We start from the raw sequence: 23690 nt of genomic DNA, 5'->3' as shown, positions 1-23690 counted from the left end.
AGTGGAGGATATGACACGTCTGGTTACCTCCTCTTCTCTATTTGATGATGGCATTACTCATACTAGCTCCAAGGATTGGGACAATTTAAAAATTTCAAAGAAAAAATTGATAAAATTAAACCTACATGCAACATCTCTTATGGACTATTGTAGAACCCGTAGAATACCTAGGGGGCTTCGAATTAATAAGATGCCTATGCTATTTAGAGATGATAATGAATTTAAAATGAAGTGAATTTCAATCCTCAACAAATGTTCCTTTGATCTGATGTTGCTTATTATAGAAAAATCCAAGGAAGAATTGTCTCAACTAACTGTTCAGATTGAAAATCAAGAAATAGCTCTTAAAGATCAATTGCCTCTGAAGGAATTTACTACCAAATGCAATGACTTTCAAAAGGATCTTCTGACATTTCAGAATGAAATAAAAAACATTAAATTAGAAAAATTGCACGGGATGAGAGGGATTATGTTCAGTCCACGAGTATATAGCTGGCTTACGGATGGACATTCACTCAAGAAAAATGTTAAAAGGGTGACTTGGCAGGCCTCTTCATATATTCCTACTGATGTGGATAGCCAGGATATGGCTGACAATTCGACTGGTACTTCTGGTGATGAGCGTCTGGCGAGAGGCCTAAAGAATAGATCTACACGTACCAGAAGGGATCATTTTTCCTCATTCTGCCCCCAACGCAGGGGACGAAACAGGACCTAGTTGTTAATCTTTCAGATCGGATATTAACACATGATGAAAGAAGGGTTCTGAATTTGGGTTTGAACTTTGTGCCCACCCCTCGACACAATGCCTTTCGGACAAAGGTTGACTTTTTTCGACTCATATGTCTCATCAAATTAAAGGAGCAGTTTGGGAATGACAATCCTGGTACACAACATGTTTTTCGTCCCCGCTCGACTTATGTGCCGACCACTCACAATCCTAATATTCAAGTATTTGAAAGATTAGTTCTTAAAGATTTGGATATGTTGACACGAAATCTTCCCAGGACATGGCACAACCTTTCCAATAAGGATTATGATATCCTATATCGGATTACCAACGATCCCTCGATCATCATTAAAGAAGCTGACAAGGGGGGCGCTATAGTAATATTAAAACATCAGGACTATTTAGATGAGATTTACAAACAGATAAGGGACATTGCGTTCTATGGACGACACCACGAAACATATTGCCTTTATTATAAAAACTGTTGTTGAAGAGGCTGCCCTAGCAGGCCATATTGATGATAAAACGGCTGAGTTTCTTCAGAACCCATTTCCCTGTGTTCCGGTTTTTTATATCCTTCCAAAAATTCATAAACCTATTTATCCTCCGCCTGGACGCCCAATATTGTCAGGATCAAATTCCATCCTTGAACCGCTTTCGAAATATGTTGACTCTTTCTTACGTCCTTTGGTGGCAGTTACACCTGCATACTTAAGAGATACTATGGACTTTATCAAGAAGGTCGAGGGACTACATGTTCCATCTCAATCGATATTGGTCACTATGGATGTGCAGGCTTTATACACCAGCATCCCACATGATGAAGCCCGCACTGTTGCGGAACTATATCTTAGTAAGTGCAGTGACAATGTTCCACCGACTCAGTTTTTGCTACAATTAATTGACATTATTTTAGAAAAAAACTATTTCAGGTTTGCTGATGAATTTTTCTTCCAAGTAAAGGGAGTAGCGATGGGGAGCCCATTTGCACCTAGCATTGCTAATTTATTTATGGCTAATCTGGAGGAATTATATATTTGCCATCCTTTAACAAATCCTTTTTATGAAGAGTTAATTGTCTATAAGCGTTTTATAGATGATATCTATAGAATCTATAGATCTATAGATCTATAGATCTATAGAAATCCAAACTCCTTCGAGGCTTTCAAAACCTGGATTAACACACTTCATGATCATATTAAATTTACCTTTCAGAGTGATCTCAGGTCCATATCTTTTTTGGACACAATTACATATCGGAAAAATAATGTGTTATGCTTCAAGACTTTTGTAAAACCTACGGATAGGAATTTCCTTCTTCACTTTTCATCCTTCCATCCCCCCCATTTACGTAATAATCTTCTGGTGGGTCAACTTTTTCACTTCAAACGCATTTCAACGGATCATTCAAATTTTCATGATCAAAAACTTAAATTTTGTCAATTATTAGCAGATAGGGGATACCCCCTACGGTTATTACTGAGGCTGAACGACGCGTGAATGCCGTTTCCAGGAACTTCCTACTAACTAGATCTACATAATATTAAAGGACATTATAGGTGTGGGGGGTGTGGACCTGGCGTTACAAATCAAGAACTTTCAACATCCTACGGATAATCAAACCTTTGATTTAAGATACTTTTCTAATTGTTCTACGGAGAGGGTAGGTTATATCATTATCTGTCCTTGTCGTTTGATTTATGTGGGCAAAACTATGCGGAGTGTACAAGCATGAATCATTGAACATCGTTCTAAACTTAGAAACGGGATAACGGAGGCACCATTAGTCCAACATTTCATTGAGTAGCATCATCAATATTACGATTTTCAGTTTCTTGTTATTGACAGGAACTTTCCCCTTCAGTATAATTATCGTGATTTGTACAAAGAGCTTCTTCAAAGGGAAGCTGAGTTGATTCATCGACTTAATTGTATTCAACCTTTCGGACTTAACGCCAGTTTAGATCTCACAGCTTTCCTCCCTTGAGGTGATTTATTAGCCAATTAAGCCACTTTAACTACACTCTATAAGAACTGGGAGCTTTTTGAAATCTCTTCAAGAAATTGAGAGCATTATCTGACGGCTTGAATACGTGAAAACGATATGGTGGTAAGCCTTGAGAGTTTTTAGTATAGTTTTGTATAATCAACTTAGGTTCTGGATTGTTTATAAATTATCATTACAAGTTTCACTATTTCTTCTTTAGATAAACCTTGGAGGGTTCCACTCTAAATGTACAGCCGCGGCTCCTTTTGTGAACCAGTTGGTGAGGCCAATATACTCTGTTTTCTTGTATTGAATGTAGTATATGACAACATATGTGATTGGTTACAAATGCTGAGTAAGTTGTTTTTGTATCATTCTACAGCGTCCTACTGACGAAGAATTCTCTAAACAGTACTTGTACTGGACTACTGTTTATTAGACGCTTTATGAAATTATTTATTAGACGCATATATTATGAGGTTTTTGATTCTTATCACGAATATTTAATGGATGCCAACTTATTGTAGGTTTCATTATGAATGTTTGATGAACACCTTGTAAATGTTATCTATATGCCTGTCTTTTGTACATTAGTGATATCTTCTGAACTATTTGTCTATAAATATTTCTTAGTACCTTTGTGGTTGAGTGTTATCACTCTTATTGTACCATATGTATATAACTGCAGATGATAAATGCCAAGGAGACATGTGGGATTTTTGTGGTAGGCAACCAACTGAATAAAAATTTATTTCAATGTTCACAAACTTTGTTTTATAATAAAACTTTTCAGACCCTTGTTAAAACCTCTTATCCAATCCTTTCTCTCTTCTCATACACACTTTCCTTTCTCTCACACCTTCACTCTTGAACTTTCTTTATTATCAGGATTGTTTTATATACACCAACTGACTATCTGCACACTATACTCAAAAGACAACCCTCTTTACCCTGATCCTCTAATTCTCCCTCGAACCAAACTACTTTAACGACACCCCCCTTCTCACCTCAGTCATTCCCTTATATATCCTCCTCCCCCCTCCGAAGATATTCAATCTCCACCCACTCAGGTCAACATTCTAAACACAATAGATTTACAAATCCTAGACATACATTAGGGAACTGACTTGTGGGGTGTAACGCCACAATACGCTCTTCAAAATGTTTTTTGTTTTTGTTTTGGCATCTCTTATTGTCTGCTTGCATCACTTTTGTGCAAGCTTGTGATATGGAGCTATGGTCTCTGGAAAAGCAGAAGCATGTCACTACAAATTACCTGTGTGTGTCCCAAGCAAAGGGAATATTAGGACTTCTGCTAAAGTCTATGAAATAGAGTGTTCTTAGGTCACCTCCACAACAGAGATCAAATTAGTCTGACAGGATTTGTTCCTGACAAATCCATGTTGGCTTCTAGTAATCACTGCATTGATTTCAAGGTGTTTACAGATTGACTTCTTTATAATCTGCTCCAGAATTTCCCAGGGATGGATGTCAGACTGACTGGTCTGTAGTTCCCAGGTTCTTCCTTTTTGCCCTTTTTGAAGATAGGGACAACGTTAGCCCTCCTCCAGTCGTCCGGCACCTCACCCATCTTCCATGATTTTGCAAAGATAATAGACAAAGGTTCTGAGAGTTCTTCTGCTAGCTCCTTCATTACTCTAGGATGCAGTTCATCGGGCCCTGGAGATTTAAACTCATTCAAGGAAATTAGGTGTTCTTTGATCATTTGTTTATCAATCTCAAACTGCAATCCTGCCCCCTCAACTTCTGCTTCACTTTTTCCAGGGGGGTCATAGACCCGCTTTTGGGAGAAGACTGAGGCAAAGTAGGAATTGAGCACTTCAGCCTTTTCTTTGTCATCTGTTATCAATTTGCCATCCTCATTAAGCAGTTGAACCACCATTTCTTTCCTCTGTCTTTTACTAGTCACGTATCTGAAGAAAGCCTTTTTATTGCTTTTAGCATCCCTCGCTAATCTCAGCTCATTCACATCTTTAGCCTTCCTGACGCCATTTTGGCACTTCTGCACCACTTGTCTGTACTCTTCTTTTGTAGCCTGGCCTTCCTTCCACTTCCTATATGTATCCCTTTTTGTTTTCAGGTTATCTCTAAGCTTTTTGTGGAGCCACATTGGTTTCCTCTGTTGTCTTCTATCTTTTCTCCCTGTTGGAATTGTTTGTAACTGTGCCTTTAAAATTTCATTTTTTAAATACTCCCACCCATCCTGCACTCCTTTTCTCATTAGGCTCCCTTGTCACGGGACCTTACTTATTATAGTTCTGAGTTTATTAAAATCAGCTTTCCTAAAATCCAGAGTACGTGTATGGCTACGCTCGACTTTTGTCTCCTTCATAATCAAGAATTCAAGTATGACGTGGTCACTTTCCCCCAGAGTTCCCGTAACTGCCACTTTATCCACTAAGTCATCCCTATTGGTCAATAACAAGTCAAGGATTGCCGATCCTCTAGTTCCTTCCTCCACTTTCTGTAGGAGAAAGTTATCACCCATACATGTCAGGAATTTCTTGGAAGGGCCGCTTTTGGCAGTAATGGTCTCCCAACAGATATCAGGGTAATTGAAGTCCCCCATCACTACTACATCACACTTCCTTGAAACACTGGCAATTTGTTTCTCAAAAGTTTCGTCCTCCTCTTCTCCTTGATTGGGTGGTCGGTAGTAGACTCTGATTGTCATATTCTTTTTATTCCTAGCCCCATTTATTTTAATCCAGACGCTCTCGACAGGGCTCCCAGTCTGATCCGCCTGTATTTCTGTGCAGGGATAGGTATTTTTAACATATAGTGCAACTCCACCTCCCTTTCTATTTCTTCTGTTCTTTTTGAACAAGTTATATCCTTCAATTGCTATATTCCAGTCATGGGAGTTATCCCACCAAGTTTCAGTTATACCTATCAAGTCGTATTTGCCTTCATGTAATAAGAGTTCAAGTTCATTCTGTTTTTTCCCCATGCTCTGGGCATTAGTATATAGACATCGAAGACCATGTGTTTTATAGTCTGGCTTTGTTCCTACCTTGTTGCGGACACTATTTTTGGGCACTATTGGAGCTGTTCTCTGTACTGTGGTGCATTGGCCTTCATCCATTTTTGCCTCGAAATTTACGTCTCCCACCCCCGTAAGATTCAGTTTAAAGCCCTCCTGATCAAGTTCTTCATGCTGTGGCCGAACTCATTCTTTCCAGCCCTTGTGAGGTGCAACCCATCCCTTGCCAGCAGTCCATGTTCCAAGTAGCGTAGCCCGTGGTCCCAGAATCCAAAACTCTCACGACAGCACCACCTTCGAAGCCAGTCGTTCATCCAAAGTATTTTTCTTTCCCTTTCTAATCCTCTTCCAAGAACCGGGAGGATGGATGAGAAAACTACCTGGGCCCCAAAGTTCTTTAGTTTCCTTCCCAGAGCTTCAAAGTCTGAAATGATTTCTTTGTTGCTCTGCTTGGCGACATCATTTGTTCCCACATGAATGAGAAGAAAGGGGTATGTGTCCGTGGGCTTTATGAGCTTCGGTAACCCTTCAGTCACATCTCTAATCTGTGCTCCAGGGAGGCAGCACACCTGGCGAGTCCATGGGTCTTCACGACCAACTTGCCCTTTTTGAGAGCTTTTCAGCTGCTACAAGGGTGTGGGATTTATTGCCCAAAGATGCCTATTGCTCCATGATAGGAGATTGAGGGTGGGCAGTCGATGTCGAGGCCTGCAGAATGGGTTCGTGAACCGATTCAAGGGCCTTTTTCCAAAGAAGGGCTTTCAGCCGGTCAGCTCTATTGCGGCAAGACTGTTTGGATAGTTTCATGCAGCACAAACAAGTTTCAACAACGTGCGACTCGCCCAAGCATAAGAGGCACAAGGAGTGTCCATCAGAAAGAGGAACCTTTCCATTGCAGGAAAGGCATCTTTTAAAGGGGCCTTTGTTAGAGTCAGACATTAGTTGGAAACAAAAGTAAAAGAGTAACAAGAACTAACTGTTTGTTTGTTGTTGTTGTTGTTGTTGTTTTTTAGGAGAAGAATGAAAGAAGAATAAGAATAAGAATAAGACGAGATAGAAGCTCAGCTAAATATTCTCTTTAAGGAATTATATTTACTTATAAATATTACTCACGAGGAGCTGGAACCTGCGCACAGGGCACAGAGCTCCTCAGAAGCACTATGCCCATGGGGTGGGTGGGGTGGGAGCGGGGATTTTTTTTTTAAAAAAAAATTACTTACCTTTTGCGCACGAGTGCTCGTGTGCTTCTGGCTCTTTAAGAAAATTTTAAAAATGGCGGGCACGACGCCTCTCCCTCTGAGGTCATCGCATGCCCTTTGTAAACAGAGGGGGGATGTCGAGATAAAACCATCGCAAGATCTTCACCCCTCTGTCGCGGACTAACAGGTAGGTCTAGCTAAGGCCATAGTCTGCTGAACCCCGACACTGATCTGGGTCAGTGCTTACAGTTGGGTCCAATATACCCCAAAAGTTTTAGCATTAGACTACAATTCGAGAATGTGATACCAATGAAGGTTACTTTTATGTTTAACTGGAATCATTTTGAAATCCATATATTTATTCATTTTTAACTAAGATTTCAAGTCTTCCTATAAGGTTTAGATCATGACATTTAGTTCCAAATGTGCCATTCCGAACAGACCATGGTATAATTATTTTGTAATGAGGAAGCAGGGTTGTGTGGGGGTGGGGGTAAGCATACATTAAAACTGAAAAGTTACTAAGGCAATGCATATTCTGAAAAGGTATCTCCGACGTGGCAGGAAGCGTTGACATTCTGTGCTTTGTATAATCTTTGTAGAGTAAGTATTTGACAGTTATAAAGGCATAGTTTGGCCATATGTAAGAATCAACAACAACCATGAAAAATTCAGAGCAGTGCAGAATGCCAGGTTGCAGGCATAGGCATGCACAGCACATTTCACTAGGTGGTTTGGCCACCTAGTGAAAAATCAGGGATTTTTTTTTAAGGTAAACATTGATTGAATATACAGTAATAAAGGACTTTTTTTCATTCATTAAACAAATGAAATAAACAAAAACTGAAGTAAACTGTATTTTTTAATTAACAAATAATCTGTACTGCACTGTTGTAATTATTTGATTGGGACTGAAGTAGAGGAGCACTAATTTTACTGTACTTATTGTCTTTAAATATGGTTAAATATCCCACAGTTACCTTGCTATTCTATTTCTACAATTCTTTTTCTCCTGTCTTTTTTTTCATCCTCTCTTTGTTTTCAGGCTGCATCCTATGAACATTTACCTCACAGTAAGTTTTATTGATCTCAGTGGGGCTTACTTCTGAGTAGACGTACATAGGATTGTGCTGCAGCTCTGTTTTAAAGTGACACAAGATACACACATACCATGTTTACCAAAAGAACGGCTTGAAAAAAGGGGGTTGGACACCCTAAAATAAGCAAGGACAGATAGGAATTGTTTTAGCAAGCATTCTGAAAAAGGTGCTGCTGAATGAACTCTCCTTAGCCAGGAGGTCCTGGAGGGCATTGCAGTTCTCCCCCCTTCTCCCTTTCTTTTCTCTTGCTGGAGTCCAGACTGGGGTGGGCGGTGGGGCAGCAATGAGGAGAGAAGGCACATAAACATACAGCTTCTCTCTCTTTCTCCCAAACATTACAGTACCTGCAGGGCTGATGACGAGAGGAGGGCAGAGGAGGGCAGCAGCTCCGAAGCGGGGAGGGGAATCTTACTACTTACAGAAACAGTCCCCTCCTCGGCTCCACCACGTGCTGCTTCCTGGCCCCAGCGTGGCTGCTGCTCCCACCTTGTCCAGTAACTGTCACGAGAGGTCAGGCAGAGCAGCTGGGAGCAGCTCAGTGAGTGAGGTAGTGAAAGAGCGAGCAAGCAAGCTGGGGGGGGCGGGGCAGCGGCTGCACAGGTGAAAAAAGCCATCTGGAGGAGGAGCGGGGTGGGGAGCAGCTGAATTTGTCGCTCTTTCCTACAGCTAGCACCGGTCCTGCTACTGTAACATGGCGGCAGCAGCGGATTAGGGTGTTCAACTGAACCCTTTGAATCTGTGGTCCGCACGCCAATGGTTGCAGGAAACATTAACACTCATTAAAGGAAATAACCCTTTTAATGAATTTGTTCCTCCTGGATAATCAATTTTTTACACTTTTTTCCAGCTGTTCCCACGTAGCTCAGGTAACAGGATGGCAGCAGCTGTGATACAGAATCCACATACTACATGTACATCACATTTTAGAATCTATCATAGCTGCCTGCTGTATTTGCTATCTGCTGTAACAATATCCAGGAAGGAAAAGCACAAACCCTTTAATTTTAACTGTACCAGAATGCAGTCTGTGAATTTGGTTTACATATTTCTCAGTTAAGAGGAAATAGGAAGAAGATATCTTCAGAATCAATTCTGAATGTTCTTGTTCTCAGTTGTGCTACAAGAAGAAAGGTCTTGTCAATATAGTCATCCCCCATCACCTTTGTCTGTGTGAAGAAACTGCTCAAGAATATCCCCTTCTATATTTCAGAAGCAACAAACAGTAATTAAGAGGTTCTCATGCAACTGTTTTCAGGGAATAACCATGCTAATACTGAGTTCAAGATAATTTCTGCACCCTTTCCATCAACTTGCTTGAAAACATAAAATGTATATATTATGTAATGTTAACAACTCAAATGCTGAATTTGGTACAAAATACTTTCCCATGCTCCACTAAAAAAAATTCAAAGAAGTGCCAGCATTCATGGAAGCCACAGTACAAAAGAAGTGTCAGAGGCTTTGCCTTCTTTTACAAGATTTGTCCTGCACTTGATGCAATTTGTACATTAATAGTTCATTAAAAGTTTAGATGCAAGTTAATATTTTGCAAGGTTAACCAAACTTACTGCTATGTAATAAACTCTAGCCTTTTCCACCAAGTTCCAGTTCTTCTCCATATCAAGATGCTTTTCCTTCTTATAACAATTAGCAGCAGCCAGGTTAGCAACAAGAGACCTAAAATGACAAAAAAGGTGGCAACATGGTCACCCTCTCTCTTGGAACAACTATAGCCTTCTCAACCATCCTCAGTGAAGTAACCCAGAAGTGTCTTGCGCACTCAACACTGATCCGGACATGCATGTAGCTGCTGTTCCTGACAGATTTTTCATCCATGGCAGTGGCTCTCTCCCTCCAATCTTAGAGCACTGCACTGCAATTATATTTCTTCGAGTAACACAGATTAGCATTACAGGGATGGCATCCTGCAAGAAGCAAGACAGGGAGATTCATCCTGTCAGCATGTGCTCTAGTAGTAAGCTTGGGTGGCTGAGAGCCTTTCACTGGAGAAGTGAAACAGGGGCGACCCTAAAAAAAGGTAGTGGTTTCTACACATTTGGGGAACTCTCTAGACACGCAGAAATATAAAAGTTTGTAAATTAAAATTAAAAAGCCTGACCAATGGCCTGATCAGTCTGCTTCCAGAATGGATGGAATGAGGAGGAGCCACTTGGGGGAGGGGGTGGGGAACAGGGAAAGGTGGAAAGAAGAAGAGGGAATTGTTTTGCTCAACCCCCTAACTGTTGTAAACTCCCTAGAGAGCTTCAGCTGTGGGGCGGTATATAAATGTAATAAAGAAATAAATAATGCTAATGATCCTTGAGGTCATGTAAAGTGGGGGTAGTGGGGGGGGCATGAAGTTAAAAGACATTCCTCCTGGTACCACTCAGGGATGTTTCAGGAATAAGGAAAGGAAAAGGACACATTTTTCTTCTCCCATTCTCCAGAACGCCCCCCACCCCCCCACCAGCCATATAATGTTCAGGTTCAGGGTTGACAGACAGCCCCAAATCTGATGCAGAAAGGAAAAAGGAGCCTCTCGACCTCCTGCTCTCGAGAGGCCTGAACAACACTAAAAGGCTCCTGTTAGACACTGGGCACGTGTTGCAATTATTTATTTATTTGGATAATTTGTTCCCTCTACTCTTTGCCTCAAAAAGTCACTCAAGGTGTTTACATCCTTCAATAACTAGAAAACAAATCCCTTGATGCAAACTGTTTGTGAATGATCCTCCAGCTCTCCTTTTCACTACTAACCCTATTCCAACACCTCACTAGTACATAATCAAAAAGGCACCTTAGTGCCAACACAGGAGACAGCTTAGAATGCCATCTGAATGATGATTAGGGGATTGTGCTCCTCTCCCTCCCATGAGCCATTTCCATTCATCCATGTGACGTATAATAAGTCTGTGCAACAGGGCAATGTTGTATCTACAGATGGCAAATTCTCACAGTTCAGTGGTGATATTCTGCTATATCAACTTAATTTCCTGGATTGGTTTAGAAATCCAATTCTCAATCTACAGTGTAGTGGTAAGTTGATGCAGTAGCTATTGTGGATCTTAAGGTTTTTGTGGGGCGGGGGGGTTGCTGGCATGACGCTGAGCTTAGCAAAGGACTAAAAAAAACTACTACAAAGGACTATAAATCTGCTATCACAAATCCACAACCTCTTATACTTTCCAAAATGAATTCACATTAGTGATCAAGTAGATGAGAAGTATGCTTATTTGAAAACTATTTGGCAGAATATAATGTCAGTAAGATTTGTTTTTCAACTGATAATTAGAAAATTATCATGGACTTCTTTAAAAAATGTATTTAAAATGCTTTTTTATGCAATAGCCAACTGAAAACAAGGTGAAAGACGAAAATCACATTATAATTCCGTATTTACAGAAAAATCCACAATAAATACATATTACTATAATGGCATCAGTAAGCAACTTTAATCTGAAAATTGACTTTTATCCTAACTTGGTCAGAAAAATCCTGCTCGGGAATATATTTAAAACAATGTTTCCAGTTTTCCATATAATGCCTAGTTTAGTGGTTCTCAAATGTCACTGAGCTTTCCTTGAATTTCAAAAATCTTTGTGCCCTTGCCAACATGACTGTGACAAAAGCTGGATGCTAGTATTCACAGAGCATCAGTGGAGCCATGGAAAAGAACCCGGCATGTTTTAAGGTAGCCAAGACAGGAACACTATGGAAGCCAAACCCGGGAAGTGGGGGAGGCTGTGCCCTTTCTCCCCTCCAATGTTCAATCAAGAAAATGACCTGATTTGCACATAACACTTACCGATGGTTTATTTTACCCATGTGTTGTTGCATTCTGGATTGCCATGACATGTGAACCTAGTTGCGCAACCCAGTTTTGTTGGATTGTGAACTCTTGGTTGTTTAAACTACGGGTTGTCGTTGACCCAGTTCACACAACACGCCAGGTTCAATGGCAATTGTTTAACCCACAATGAGCCACAGCATGTGCCAAACAACATTTTGAATATACAACCGTAAAGGTTGCCATGTTGTGCAAACTCAGCTGCAGAGGATTATTTGAGGGTTAAACAACCCTGCATAACACTTGGTTTGTTGTAAGGCTGTGCAAGGTTTGTTTAACCCTCAGATAAGGAGGGCCTTGTCTGCTGTGGCACCCTAGCTGTGGAACAACCTCTCCAGAGGCAGCTACGTTATATGCTTTCTGAGGCCAGGTGACCCTTCTCCCCCCCACCCCCAAGCATTTTACCATTTTACCATCCTAGTGTTTTAACTTGCTATTTTAAAATCTGTATTTTAAATCTCTGCATTGCTGCTCAGTTTTATTCTGGTTTTACTTTTATATTCTAGTTTTATAAAATGGTTTAAATTTTACACATAAGTTGTATTTTATGGTTTTATTATTTGTGAACCGTTCAGAGAGCTTCAGCAACTGGGCAGTATAGAAATGCAATAAATACGTAAATAAATAAATAAACCCCAGTGACCAGCTTCCCACAACACGGTAACCCCTGTTCAGGGCTGCATATTCAAAATGTTGCCTGGTACGTGCAGCAGTTCATCATGTGTTAAATAACTCATGGTGAGCCAGCCAAGTCATGTGAACCAGCCCATTATGTGTGAACCCAAAACCAAGTTCATGGGTTGTTTTCACCAGGCTACAGAGGCAGTGGGCAGCCGTGGTAAAAACAACAACAGTCAGTCTACATGACAGTACTATGGTACTGCAAAGGCATAAGAGCAGCCTTGCTGGATCAGACCAAGGGTCTATCTAGTCCAGCATTCTGTTCACACAATGGCCAACCAGCTACCCATGGGAAACCCACAAGCAGGACATGAGTGCAACAGCGCCCTCCCACCCATGTCTTCCAGCAACTGGTGCTACTGGAGGTAGCATATAGCCATCAGGACTAACAGCCATCAATAGTCTTTTTCCCCATGAATTTGTCTAATCCCCTTTTAAAGCGATCCAAATAGGTGGCTATTACTATATCTTGTGGTAGCCAATTCCGTAGTGTAACTATGAGCTATGTGAAGAATTGTCCTGAATCTCCCACTAATCAGCTTCATGGAAAGAGACCAAGTTCTAGTATTATGAGAGTGGGAGAAAATTATCTATCTATTCACTGGACATTTGGGAAACAGGCATATGGGAAATAGGGAGTGGGCAAAGGAAGGAAACAAGCAACCCACAAGTTGAGAAAACAAACCACAGTTTGTTTGACAATCTGCCAGACAATCCCTGGGTAGGGCAACAAACTCTAGGTTAAATAAACCATGGGTTAGCATTATATTGAACCAGGTAATTAAGAAAGAGTCACATGCCAGTCCATGATACACTTATGATAGGGGAAAAGAAAGGAAGAGCTATATTCTGTCCCCCAGGGGTATCAAAACAAGCAGAAAATAAAGACCAGAAAGTACTGTGCAGATCTACTATGAGGATAGTGGTGAGCCATGACAGTAAACCAATCCCCAAATTTTAAACTAATTGATGATAAGTTAATTGGATGACACTCTAAAGCCAATAAAACCAAAGTCAATATCATAAAAACATATGTTTAAAAAACAGTGAAAAGTGATGGTTTTATATTTATTTATTTATTACATTTATATGCGGCTTCATATAGATGTTAAATAACACTGGGGACAAGATGGTGCCCTGCGACACTCCATAGCTCAATTGCCAAGGGGCCGAGGAGTGGTCCACAGTGTAACACAGTGCTTCCGATGCCCATCCCATGGAGTTGATCCAGGAGGATACCATGGTCGATGGTATCAAAAGCTGATGAGAGATCGAGCAGGATTAACAGGGTTGCATTCCCCCCGTCCCTCTCTCAATAAAGGTCATCCATCAGGGTGACCAAGGCTGATTCAGTCCCGTAACCAGATCAGAACCCAGACTGGAATAGGTCTAGATAATCAGTATCCTGCAGTTGCTCCACTACAACTGTCTCAAGTACCTTCCCTAAAAAAGGGGTGTTGGCAACTGGGCGGTAGTTGTCTAATACCATCGGGTCCAGGGTGGGCTTCTTCAGGAGTGGTCGCACCACTGCCTCCTTAAGGACAGCAGGGATCACCCCTTCCAGGAGGGAAGCATTTATCACCCCCTGGACCCACCCAGTCAAACCCCCTCAGCTTGCTTTTCTAAGCCAGGAGGGACAGGGATCGAGAGGGCAAGTGGTTGATCACATTGCTGCAAGCACCTTGTCCACATCATCAGGCCGCAATGACTGGAACTAATCCCACAAAATCGGGCAGATGGTGGCATCGGGCACCTCAACTGGAGCTGCATTAACAACAATGTCAATGAGGAGAGAAGCGATTTTGTCCTCAAAGTGTGATGCAAAAAGGTCACAGTGGGTCCTCGATGGGGCCAGGGCCCCATTTGCTGGGGACAATGTTAGCAGCCCCTGGACCACCCAGAAGAGCTCCACTGGACGGCTACTCGAGAACGCAATGAAGGCAGCAAAACAAGCCTTCTTTGCAGTCTGCACTGCCACACAATAGGCATGATTATGCACTCTACAGCATGCTCGGTCATCTTCGCTTTGAGTCTTGCGCCATTTGCGCTCTAGCCGACGTCCAGCCTGTTTCATTGTCCACAGCTCCCTAGTATATCAAGGAGCAGAGCGGGCGCTACAGGACAGGAGAAGTCACTCAGGTGCAATCAAGTCGATGGCCCTTGACATCTCACCATTCCACAGTGAGCCTAGGGCCTCGGCTGGATCACCAGCTCTCTCCACTGGAGAATCCCCAAGAGCATTCAGGAATCCATTGGATTCCATCAGTCTCCTGGGGCGGACCATCCGAATGGGTCCCCCACCCTTGCAGGAGGGTAGTAACACAGTGAGTTCAAATCTCACCAGGAAATGGTTCGACCATAACAGAGGGGTTACTTGGACCCCTCCCAATCTTCAGACTACCCATCTCACAGCTTGGAGCAAAAACCAAATCAAGGGTATGCCCTGCTTCATGTGTTGGGCCGATGACAAACTGAGACAGCCCTATGGTTGTCATGGAGGCCATAAAGTCCCGAGCAGGATGCCCCAGAGACGGCCTCAGCATGAAAGTTGAAATCGCCCAGAACCACCGTCCTGGGTTCCTCCAACACCACACTCAAGACCGCCTCCGCCAGCTCAGGAAGGATGCTGGGCAGCAGGGTGGCATCTCCAATCTGTCTCTCTGGCCCAACACCAGGTGCAAACCCTCAAGGCCTGTTCCTCCCAAGGTGGAGTGGTTTCCTAGTGATAGAGATGGAAGATCTATGAATCACAGCAACTCTCCCACCCCATCCCTCCAATCTGTGTTGGTGCTCCACTTAGTATCCAGGTGTGCAGAGCTGAGTCAGGTCAAACCCACCCAGCTCACCCACCCAAGTCTCAGTAATGCACGCCAGGTCAGCCTTCTCATCCAGGATTAAATCATGAATAAGAGAGGTCTTATTGCGGACTAACCTGGCATTAAAGAGCAGCACTGCAAGGAAGGAGGGCTCAGTGGATGAGCTACCAGGTACATGAGAGCTAGAGGAGGGGGAAGAAGGGGAACACAGTGTAGACACCTGAAACCCAATCTACACTGATGTCGCAACCCCTTCCTCCTGCCATATCTCCTTCTGCCCCAAATCACTGGAATAGTGGCTCCCCATCCATGTGTCTCTGCATCAAGGTTTCCCAAGAACATCTTTATCTGCTCAATTCCTACTTTGGTGCTCAATTCCTACTTTGCCTCGGTCTTCTCCCAAAAGCGGGTCTATGACCCACGTGGAAAAAGTGAAGCAGAAGTTGAGGGGGCAGGATTGCAGTTTGAGATTGATAAACAAATGGTCAAAGAACACCTAATTTCCTTGAATGAGTTCAAATCTCCAGGGCCTGATGAACTGCATCCAAGAGTAATGAAGGAGCTAGCGGAAGAACTCTCAGAACCTTTGTCTATTATCTTTGCAAAATCATGGAAGACGGGTGAGGTGCCGGATGACTGGAGGAGGGCCAACGTTGTCCCTATCTTCAAAAAGGGCAAAAAGGAGGAACCTGGGAACTACAGACCAGTCAGTCTGATATCCATCCCTGGGAAAGTTCTGGAGCAGATTATAAAGAAGTCAATCTGTAAACACCTTGAAATCAATGCGGTGATTACTAGAAGCCAACATGGATTTGTCAGGAACAAATCCTGTCAGACTAATTTGATCTCATTTTTTGATAGGATAACCTCCCTTGTGGACTGTGGGAATGCTATGGATGTCATATATCTTGACTTCAGCAAAGCTTTTGACAAAGTACCACATGACATTCTGATTAACAAACTAGCTAAAAGTGGGCTAGATGGAACAACTATTAGGTGGATTCACAGTTGGCTACAGAATCGGACTCAAAGAGTACTTATCAATTGAACCTTCTCAAACTGGGGAGAGGCAACGAGTGGGGTGCCGCAGGGCTCAGTCCTGGGCCCAGTACTCTTCAACATTTTTATTAATGATTTGGATGAGGAGGTGCAGGGAACGCTGATCAAATTTGCAGATGACACAAAATTGGGTGGGATAGCTAATACCCTGGAAGAAAGAAACAAACTTCAAAGTGATCTTGATAGGCTGGAGTGCTGGGCTAAAAACAACATAATGAAATTTAATAGGGATAAATGCCAAGTTCTACATTTAGGGAATAGAAACCAAATGCACAGTTACAAGATGGGGGATACTTGGCTCAGCAATACTACAAACGAGAAAGATCTTGGAATTGTTGTAGATCACAAGCTGAATATGAGCCAACAGTGCGATATGGCTGCAAGAAAGGCCAATGCTATTTTGGGCTGCATTAATAGAAGTATAGCTTCCAAATCACGTGAGGTACTGGTTCCTCTCTATTCGGCCCTGGTGAGGCCTCATCTAGAGTATTGCGTCCAGTTCTGGGCTCCACAATTCAAGAAGGATGCAGACAAGCTGGAACGTGTTCAGAAGAGGGCAACCAGGATGATCAGGGGTCTGGAAACAAAGCCCTATGAAGAGAGACTGAAAGAACTGGCCATGTTTAGCCTGGAGAAGAGAAGATTGAGGGGAGACATGATAGCACTCTTCCAATACTTCAAAGGTTGTCACACAGAGGAGGGCCAGGATCTCTTCTCGATCCTCCCAGAGTGCAGGACACGGAATAACGGGCTCAAGTTAAAGGAAGCCAGATTCCGGCTGGACATCAGGAAAAACTTCCTGACTATTAGAGCAGTGCGACAATGGAATCAGCTACCTAGGGAGGTTGTGGGCTCTCCCACACTAGAGGCATTCAAGAGGCAGCTGGACAAGCATCTGTCGGGGATGCTTTAGGGTGGATTCCTGCATTGAGCAGAGGGTTGGACTCGATGGCCTTGTAGGCCCCTTCCAACTCTGCTATTCTATGATTCTATGATTCTATGATCTACCCCACCAATGCACTCACTCACCATTCAAACCCACACTCAGCCATACAAACAACACAACCACATTTCTCACTTGTGGTAACCAGCCACTGGTCACAAATGGACATCAGGCTACTACCAACCAAGCGATAAAGTGCTTATTTCCATACAATCTCCCTCCCTTAGTACCTGCTCATTCTACTTCTACCTGGTGTGTGGCCACACTTCTCCCCCTGGCTCTCACCCAGGGGAATCTCCTGCTTCAAGTACCACAGCCTCTCACTCTGGGCAGATGAAGCAGCTTTAATATGTTAAGCCCCCAACCTCTGTCTCTCACTCAGGGTGGGGAGGTCACAAGATGTAATTATATCTATTCCCAAGAGATCCCTGCTCTCACTCAGGGAAACTCTACTCACACAACTGAGGTTATCGTTAAACAAGCAGCGAGTTGACAGCCCAGGGAGGAGAGAGGAACAGAGAATCACCCTCACCCTCGTGGCATACCAAAGGGGCAAACCAAAGGGGTACACTTATGCCTCATGGCAGGGCAGTTTTTACTCTCTTCAAGCCTCAAGGTCTCAACAGGCTTGGAGACAGCCCTCTTCTGCCAATTGGCTGGAGAGAACCTTGGCAGTTGGCTCCACTCTGCAATCAGTAAACCGCTGACAGCAGGGAAAGTGGCTGGGAGGTGTGTGGGGGGGGGCAGCTGCACAAGCAGCAGGCTGCTGTGAATGGTAGAACAGTCCTCTCCTCCAGTTCTCTTCTCTCACCAGTCCTATGAAATGCCACAGACATAGAAAAAACTACTAGCCCAGTATCTTCTATTGAAATCAACAGGTATAAATTGTTACCCAGTAAAGGAATAAAAAATCCCTCTGTGTTTAAAAAAGAATTGCTATGAAATAATTAGAAAATAATGGTACAAAAATAGTGGAGGCATTGATGTTGTTGTTTTAAACCCTTTTTTATTTTTTACAACTGAGCAGCCATCTCCATCTATAGAGTTAATTTAACCAAGAAAAGCTGCAAGGCAGTAAGGGAATAAATGGAAATGGATCTATTCTGCCAAGACACAGGGCAACAAAGCAAAGGCATATTTATAAGTGTCAGGAGCAAGAATATTAAGCAAAAACACGGTTTTATTTCACCTTTTTATTTCAACCCTTGATGAACTCAAGAGTTAAGGTCAAGTGTCTACTACCAAATATAGGATCAGCACATCTATGACATCTAAGTGCCTTAAAGGACAATTAATAGCATAGGTAAGAGCCAATGACTAACCTAAGTCCCATTCATTTCAGTGGGTCTACTATAAGTAGGACTTATGTTGGATCTTACCAATAGAATTAAAAAAGCATTTCATATCTATACCTTTTGAAAAATTAAAGTTGTGCCTTCTTTATATACTACTAAATTTCCATTTCTAATCATTTAAACTTGTATAGAAATGTAATTAATGGGGCGGTGCCTGACGGACCATGAATCGGTAGGTCTTCTTTAGGCTCCTGAAATAGGAAGCCAATAAACTCTATAATCTCAATCAAATGGGCAAGATTTTATAATGAACTTGTTTATGAATCTCTCTGCCATCGGCTGGTAAAAGAATACTGTTTAAGTAACAGCACGGTGTAATAACTGTTGCCGGAGAGCAGAGAGACAGAAGAATTTATACTCTCTGCCAGCAGCTTATCAGAGTGGCTAATTACCGAGTAATAAAACTGACAGTCGGAGTGCGGAGAGAGAGAGAAGATTGAGCAAGGTTGTAAATCTGCTTGTCTTAACATCAGACAAAGAAAGAACTTTAAAAATCAGCTGATTGCTGCCGGGTAATGTAAATTACGATTTGAATGTCTAACCTTAAGAGACAGAAAGAAAAAAAGGAATTTAAACCTACTTGGCAAAGATCTCGGCCCCATCCTTCTAATCACTCTTCCGCTAGGCTTACAAAACTATCTTTAACGGATTTTGAAGCAGAAACAGAAACAGACTCAGACGACATTAAAATGGCATCAAAATCTGGCAAAAAGCCAGCTGACATGGATGAGATCAAAGAGTTTATTTTCAGTAACAAAAACACACTATTTGAATGAATGGATAAAATAAATGAAAAAGTGGACAAAAGAATCGATGAGCTTACTACTAAGATAGTTCAAAATGACAAGGATATCAAATTACTTAAATCAGAAGTAAATTTACTGGGGAAGCAAATGGATCTGCTGGGAGAGAAGCATAAAGTAGAGTTTGATACGCATGAAAAAAGGCTGATTCAGCTAGAGGACCAGAATAGACGTTCCTCAATTTGAATTAAGAATTTCAAAGAGCTCTCAGGAGAAGATTTGAGAACAATATTATTGTGATGGTTTAAAGAGATAATACGAGATCTGATAATTAATAATGAAGATGTGCATAGAGTGCATAGAGTGGGTGCAAACAGATCCAGAACCTCTCCAAGAGATATCCTGATGAAATATGGCAATTACTTTAAAAAGGAGCAGCTTATGATGAAGTTAAGATCTATAGTATTGTTGAAGTATCAAGATTCTTCAGTCCAAATCTACAATGATCTTTGTCAACAAACTGTTAACTGGAGATGCAGTGTTAAACCCATTACAGAAAAGCTCAAAAGAAGAGGAGTGAAGTATTCTTGGGGGTACCCAGTTTTCTTGAGATTTATGCATGCTGGCAAGCTATGCAGAGTAACCTCCCTGGAGCAGGGTGAAGAGCTTTTAAAAAATCTGGGTCTGGATGTGGATGCCATGTCAACTCAAGCGGAAGGAGGAAATGAAGGAGCTGGAGCAAGTGGGAAATGACATTTATACTACTGAGATGATAAAATAGAAGTAAATTTAAAATAGAAGGCTTGCTGTATTGGGACGCTGGGCTCGTTCCCCCCCCCAAGGGTAAATAAAATGGCCGGAGTAATAGACTCACGGGGATTTAGTGGGGGGAAAAGAGGTAGGGGGAGAGGGGGGATGGGGGAGGGAGAGGAGTAGTTATAAAAAGAAAAAGATTGGTGGGATATTATTGGTTGGGAGGGAGGGTTTTGAAAGGGGTTTTGTGTTTTTATGTGGGTGAACTGGAGTTTGAGAGCACAAGGGATCTGAAAGAAGACAACAAAGTGAACATGGATAAGAACATAAGGATAACAACACTTAATGTCAAAGGTCTGGGGGCAGTCATGAAAAAGGAGGAGAATTGAGCAACTGTTAAATAGATAAGGATCTGACATTTTTTTTTGCAGGAAACTCATCAAGACAAGGATGGTGTAAATGAAATTCGTTTGAAATGGTCAGTCTATTATGAAAAGTCAATAGGGACTTCAAAAAAAATGGAGTGGCCATTTTGATTTCTAAAAGAAGTGGATTTAATTTGGAGAATATACAAAAAGATGGGAAAGGTAGATATCTTTTGATTAAAGGTCAAATTGAAGGTAAAGCATATACACTGGTTAATGTTTATGCCCCAAATGAGAGACATAGAGAATTTTATAAAGAATTATTTGAAGAAATAGAAGAATTTAAAGAAGGATATGTTATTTTAGCTGGAGATTTCAATATGGTTATGGATAATAGATTGGATAGGTCTAACCCCACTAGTATTGAAAAGAGGAATAACATTACTATTTTAAATAAATTGATAAAAGAAAAAGACTTTGTTGATGGGTGGCGTTTACTTAGAGGGGTGGAGCCCAGATTTACATATTATTCCCCAGTCCATAAATCTTATTCTAGGATAGATCATGTTTTTGTCTCTAAGGAGTTTGCAACCAAGGTTTGTAGAATGGCATTGGGGGTAATTAAGGTAACAGATCATGCACTGGTAAGTTTAGATTTCACAGTTAGAAAGGACTATAGAGAAGCGTTTAGGTGGAAGCTGAATACAAAGATTTTTAAATATAATAAAGTGGTGGAGAAAATGCAAAAGGAATTGTCAGAAACTTGGGAAATTAACGAAAAGGGAGGAACGGCAATGACAGTTGTTTGGGATACCATGAAGGCTGTAACAAGGGGGATTTGTATTAGGGAAACGTGTAACTTAAAGAGGCAGCAGGTTGCAATTCAGGAAAAGTTAGAGGAAGAGATCAAGAATTTGGAGAAAGAATATTGGCAATCTAAAAATAAACATAAATTAATAGAATCACAAGCAAAGAAAAAAGAGTTAGAGAATAAAAACGTAGAGGAAGTTCAGAAAAATTTAATTTATATGAAAAGAAAGTATTTTGAAAACAGTAATAAAAACTCTAAGATGCTGGCTAGACTCACACAAAAGGAAAAGGCTAAGAATTGGATAGGTATAGTGAAAGATAAACAAGGGAATTATTGTCATACAATGAAGGGTAAAATAAAAAATTTCCAGGAATTTTATCAAACTATATAAGGAAAAAGACACTCAGAAGAAGAAGATGGAGGTTTATATGGAAAAGTATATAAAGAAGGGATTGGAAATAGAACATAAAGAGCTAATGGAAAGGAGTATATCTCAAAGAGAAATTGAAGAAGCTATAGAGAATTTGAAAGCGGGTAAATCGCCCGGGGTAGACGGTCTAGGACCGGAATATTATAAAAAAAATTAAACGTTTTTGGTACCAAAATTATTGAAGCTATATAATGCTATAATAGAAGGAGAGAGGATCCCAGAATCATGGGAACACTCGTTAAAAAATTTAATTCCAAAGCCAGAAAAGGATTTGACTGTCCCTGATTCATATAGACCTATTTCATTAATAAGGAAAGGAAAGGAACCTCTCGTGCAAGCACTCTTGGAGGGATGCCAGCTTTCGCTGACGTTTTCTTGGCAGGCCTTATAGTGGGGTGGTTTGCCATTGCCTTCCCCGGCAGTTATTACCTTTCCCCCAGCTAGCTGGGTACTCATTTTACCGACCTCGGGAGGATGGAAGGCTAAGTCAACCCGAGCCGGCAGCCTGAACCAGCTTCCGCTGGGATCGAACTCAGGCCATAGGGAGAGTTTCAGCTGCAGAAACTGCTGCTTTACCGCTCTGCGCCACACATTAATAAACCAAGATGCAAAAAAAAAAAAAAATTCAACTATTTTAGCAAAACGATTAAATAAATTTATAGCTAATTATATAGGGGAAGATCAATGTGGATTTGTAGTAGGTAGACAAATGCATAATTTAGTGGGAAGAGTGTTAAATGTTATTCAAGAGGTTAAAAAGACAAAGACTAAAGCGGGAATATTAGCGCTGGATATTTTTAAGGCCTTCGATTGTGTGAGCTGGCAAGCATTAAAGATGGTTTTAAATAGAAGGGGATTTGGAAATAAATTTAAAGCTATAATAGAACAATTATACTCTCAAAATACAGCCTTAGTGGTAATAAATGATGGATTTACCGATAAAATACGACTGGCCAGAGGAACAAGACAAGGATGCCCACTCTCGCCTGTCCTGTTTGTACTGGTTATGGAACTATTGGCAAATGTAATAAGAGATGATGGGGAGATAGAAGGAATAGGTAGTATTAAAAAAATAAAATTTAATATATTTGCGGATGATACTTTGTTAACTATTAAAAACTCAGTTGGAAAGATGGGAAGAATTAAACAGCATTTGAAAGAATTTGAAGAAATTACTGGATTAAGAATAAATTGGTCGAAATCAGAGTTGATGTTATTTAATTATACTAAAAAGGAAGAGAAGGATTGGGAAAGAAAAGAAATGGAAATGAGAATTAAAGAACAGATTAAATATTTGGGAATTAGAATTACAAAAAATCTAGAGAACTTAGAGAAGGAAAACTTAAGTAGTTTGAAAAAAGAGATTTTAGATAAATTGAAAAAATATAAAAGGTTGAATTTATCATGGTTTGGAAGAACAGCTAATAAAAATGAAATTTTTAGCAAAGATCAATTTTATTTTTAGGATGCTACCAATAAAAACTCAGAATCAGAGTTAAAAAGTTGGCAGAATATTATAAATAATTATTGTAATGGGGATAAGAAAGTGAGGATAAATAAAAATAAATGGTATCTAAGCCAAAAAAAGGGAGGTTTGGGTCTCCCAAACATTAATCTATATTATGTAGCCAATAGGTTAAGGCATATTGTAGAAGCAATTTTAGGAGTAGGAGATTTAGAATGGATGGAAGATAAAACTAAAAATAATATAGATTTGACTTTGGAAAATGTATTTTTTAGGGAAGGAGGTAAAAAATGGGTTGAAAGTATAGGTAATCCTCTTTTAAAGTTCCATTGGGAAATTTGGAGTAAATATAAAGGGGAGTTACTTTCGAGCATCTCTCCTTTATCACCGGTAATAACGTTA

General features: G+C 41.1%; 1 protein-coding gene across 2 annotated transcripts in view; it reads right to left on the bottom strand.

Annotated features, from left to right (window-relative positions):
* ADK (adenosine kinase) overlaps positions 1-23690 on the bottom strand; it is a 518244-nt gene that overhangs the window by 267917 nt on the left and 226637 nt on the right. For both annotated transcript variants that reach the window (XM_063128876.1, XM_063128877.1), the window contains exon 6: positions 9589-9697. In XM_063128876.1, the coding sequence (XP_062984946.1) occupies positions 9589-9697 (109 nt within the window). The remainder of the gene's footprint in view (positions 1-9588; positions 9698-23690) is intronic.

Source organism: Elgaria multicarinata, chromosome 6 (assembly GCF_023053635.1).
Source record: "Elgaria multicarinata webbii isolate HBS135686 ecotype San Diego chromosome 6, rElgMul1.1.pri, whole genome shotgun sequence".
Classification (NCBI taxonomy): domain Eukaryota; kingdom Metazoa; phylum Chordata; class Lepidosauria; order Squamata; family Anguidae; genus Elgaria; species Elgaria multicarinata.
This window is presented reverse-complemented; position numbering and strand designations above follow the sequence as displayed.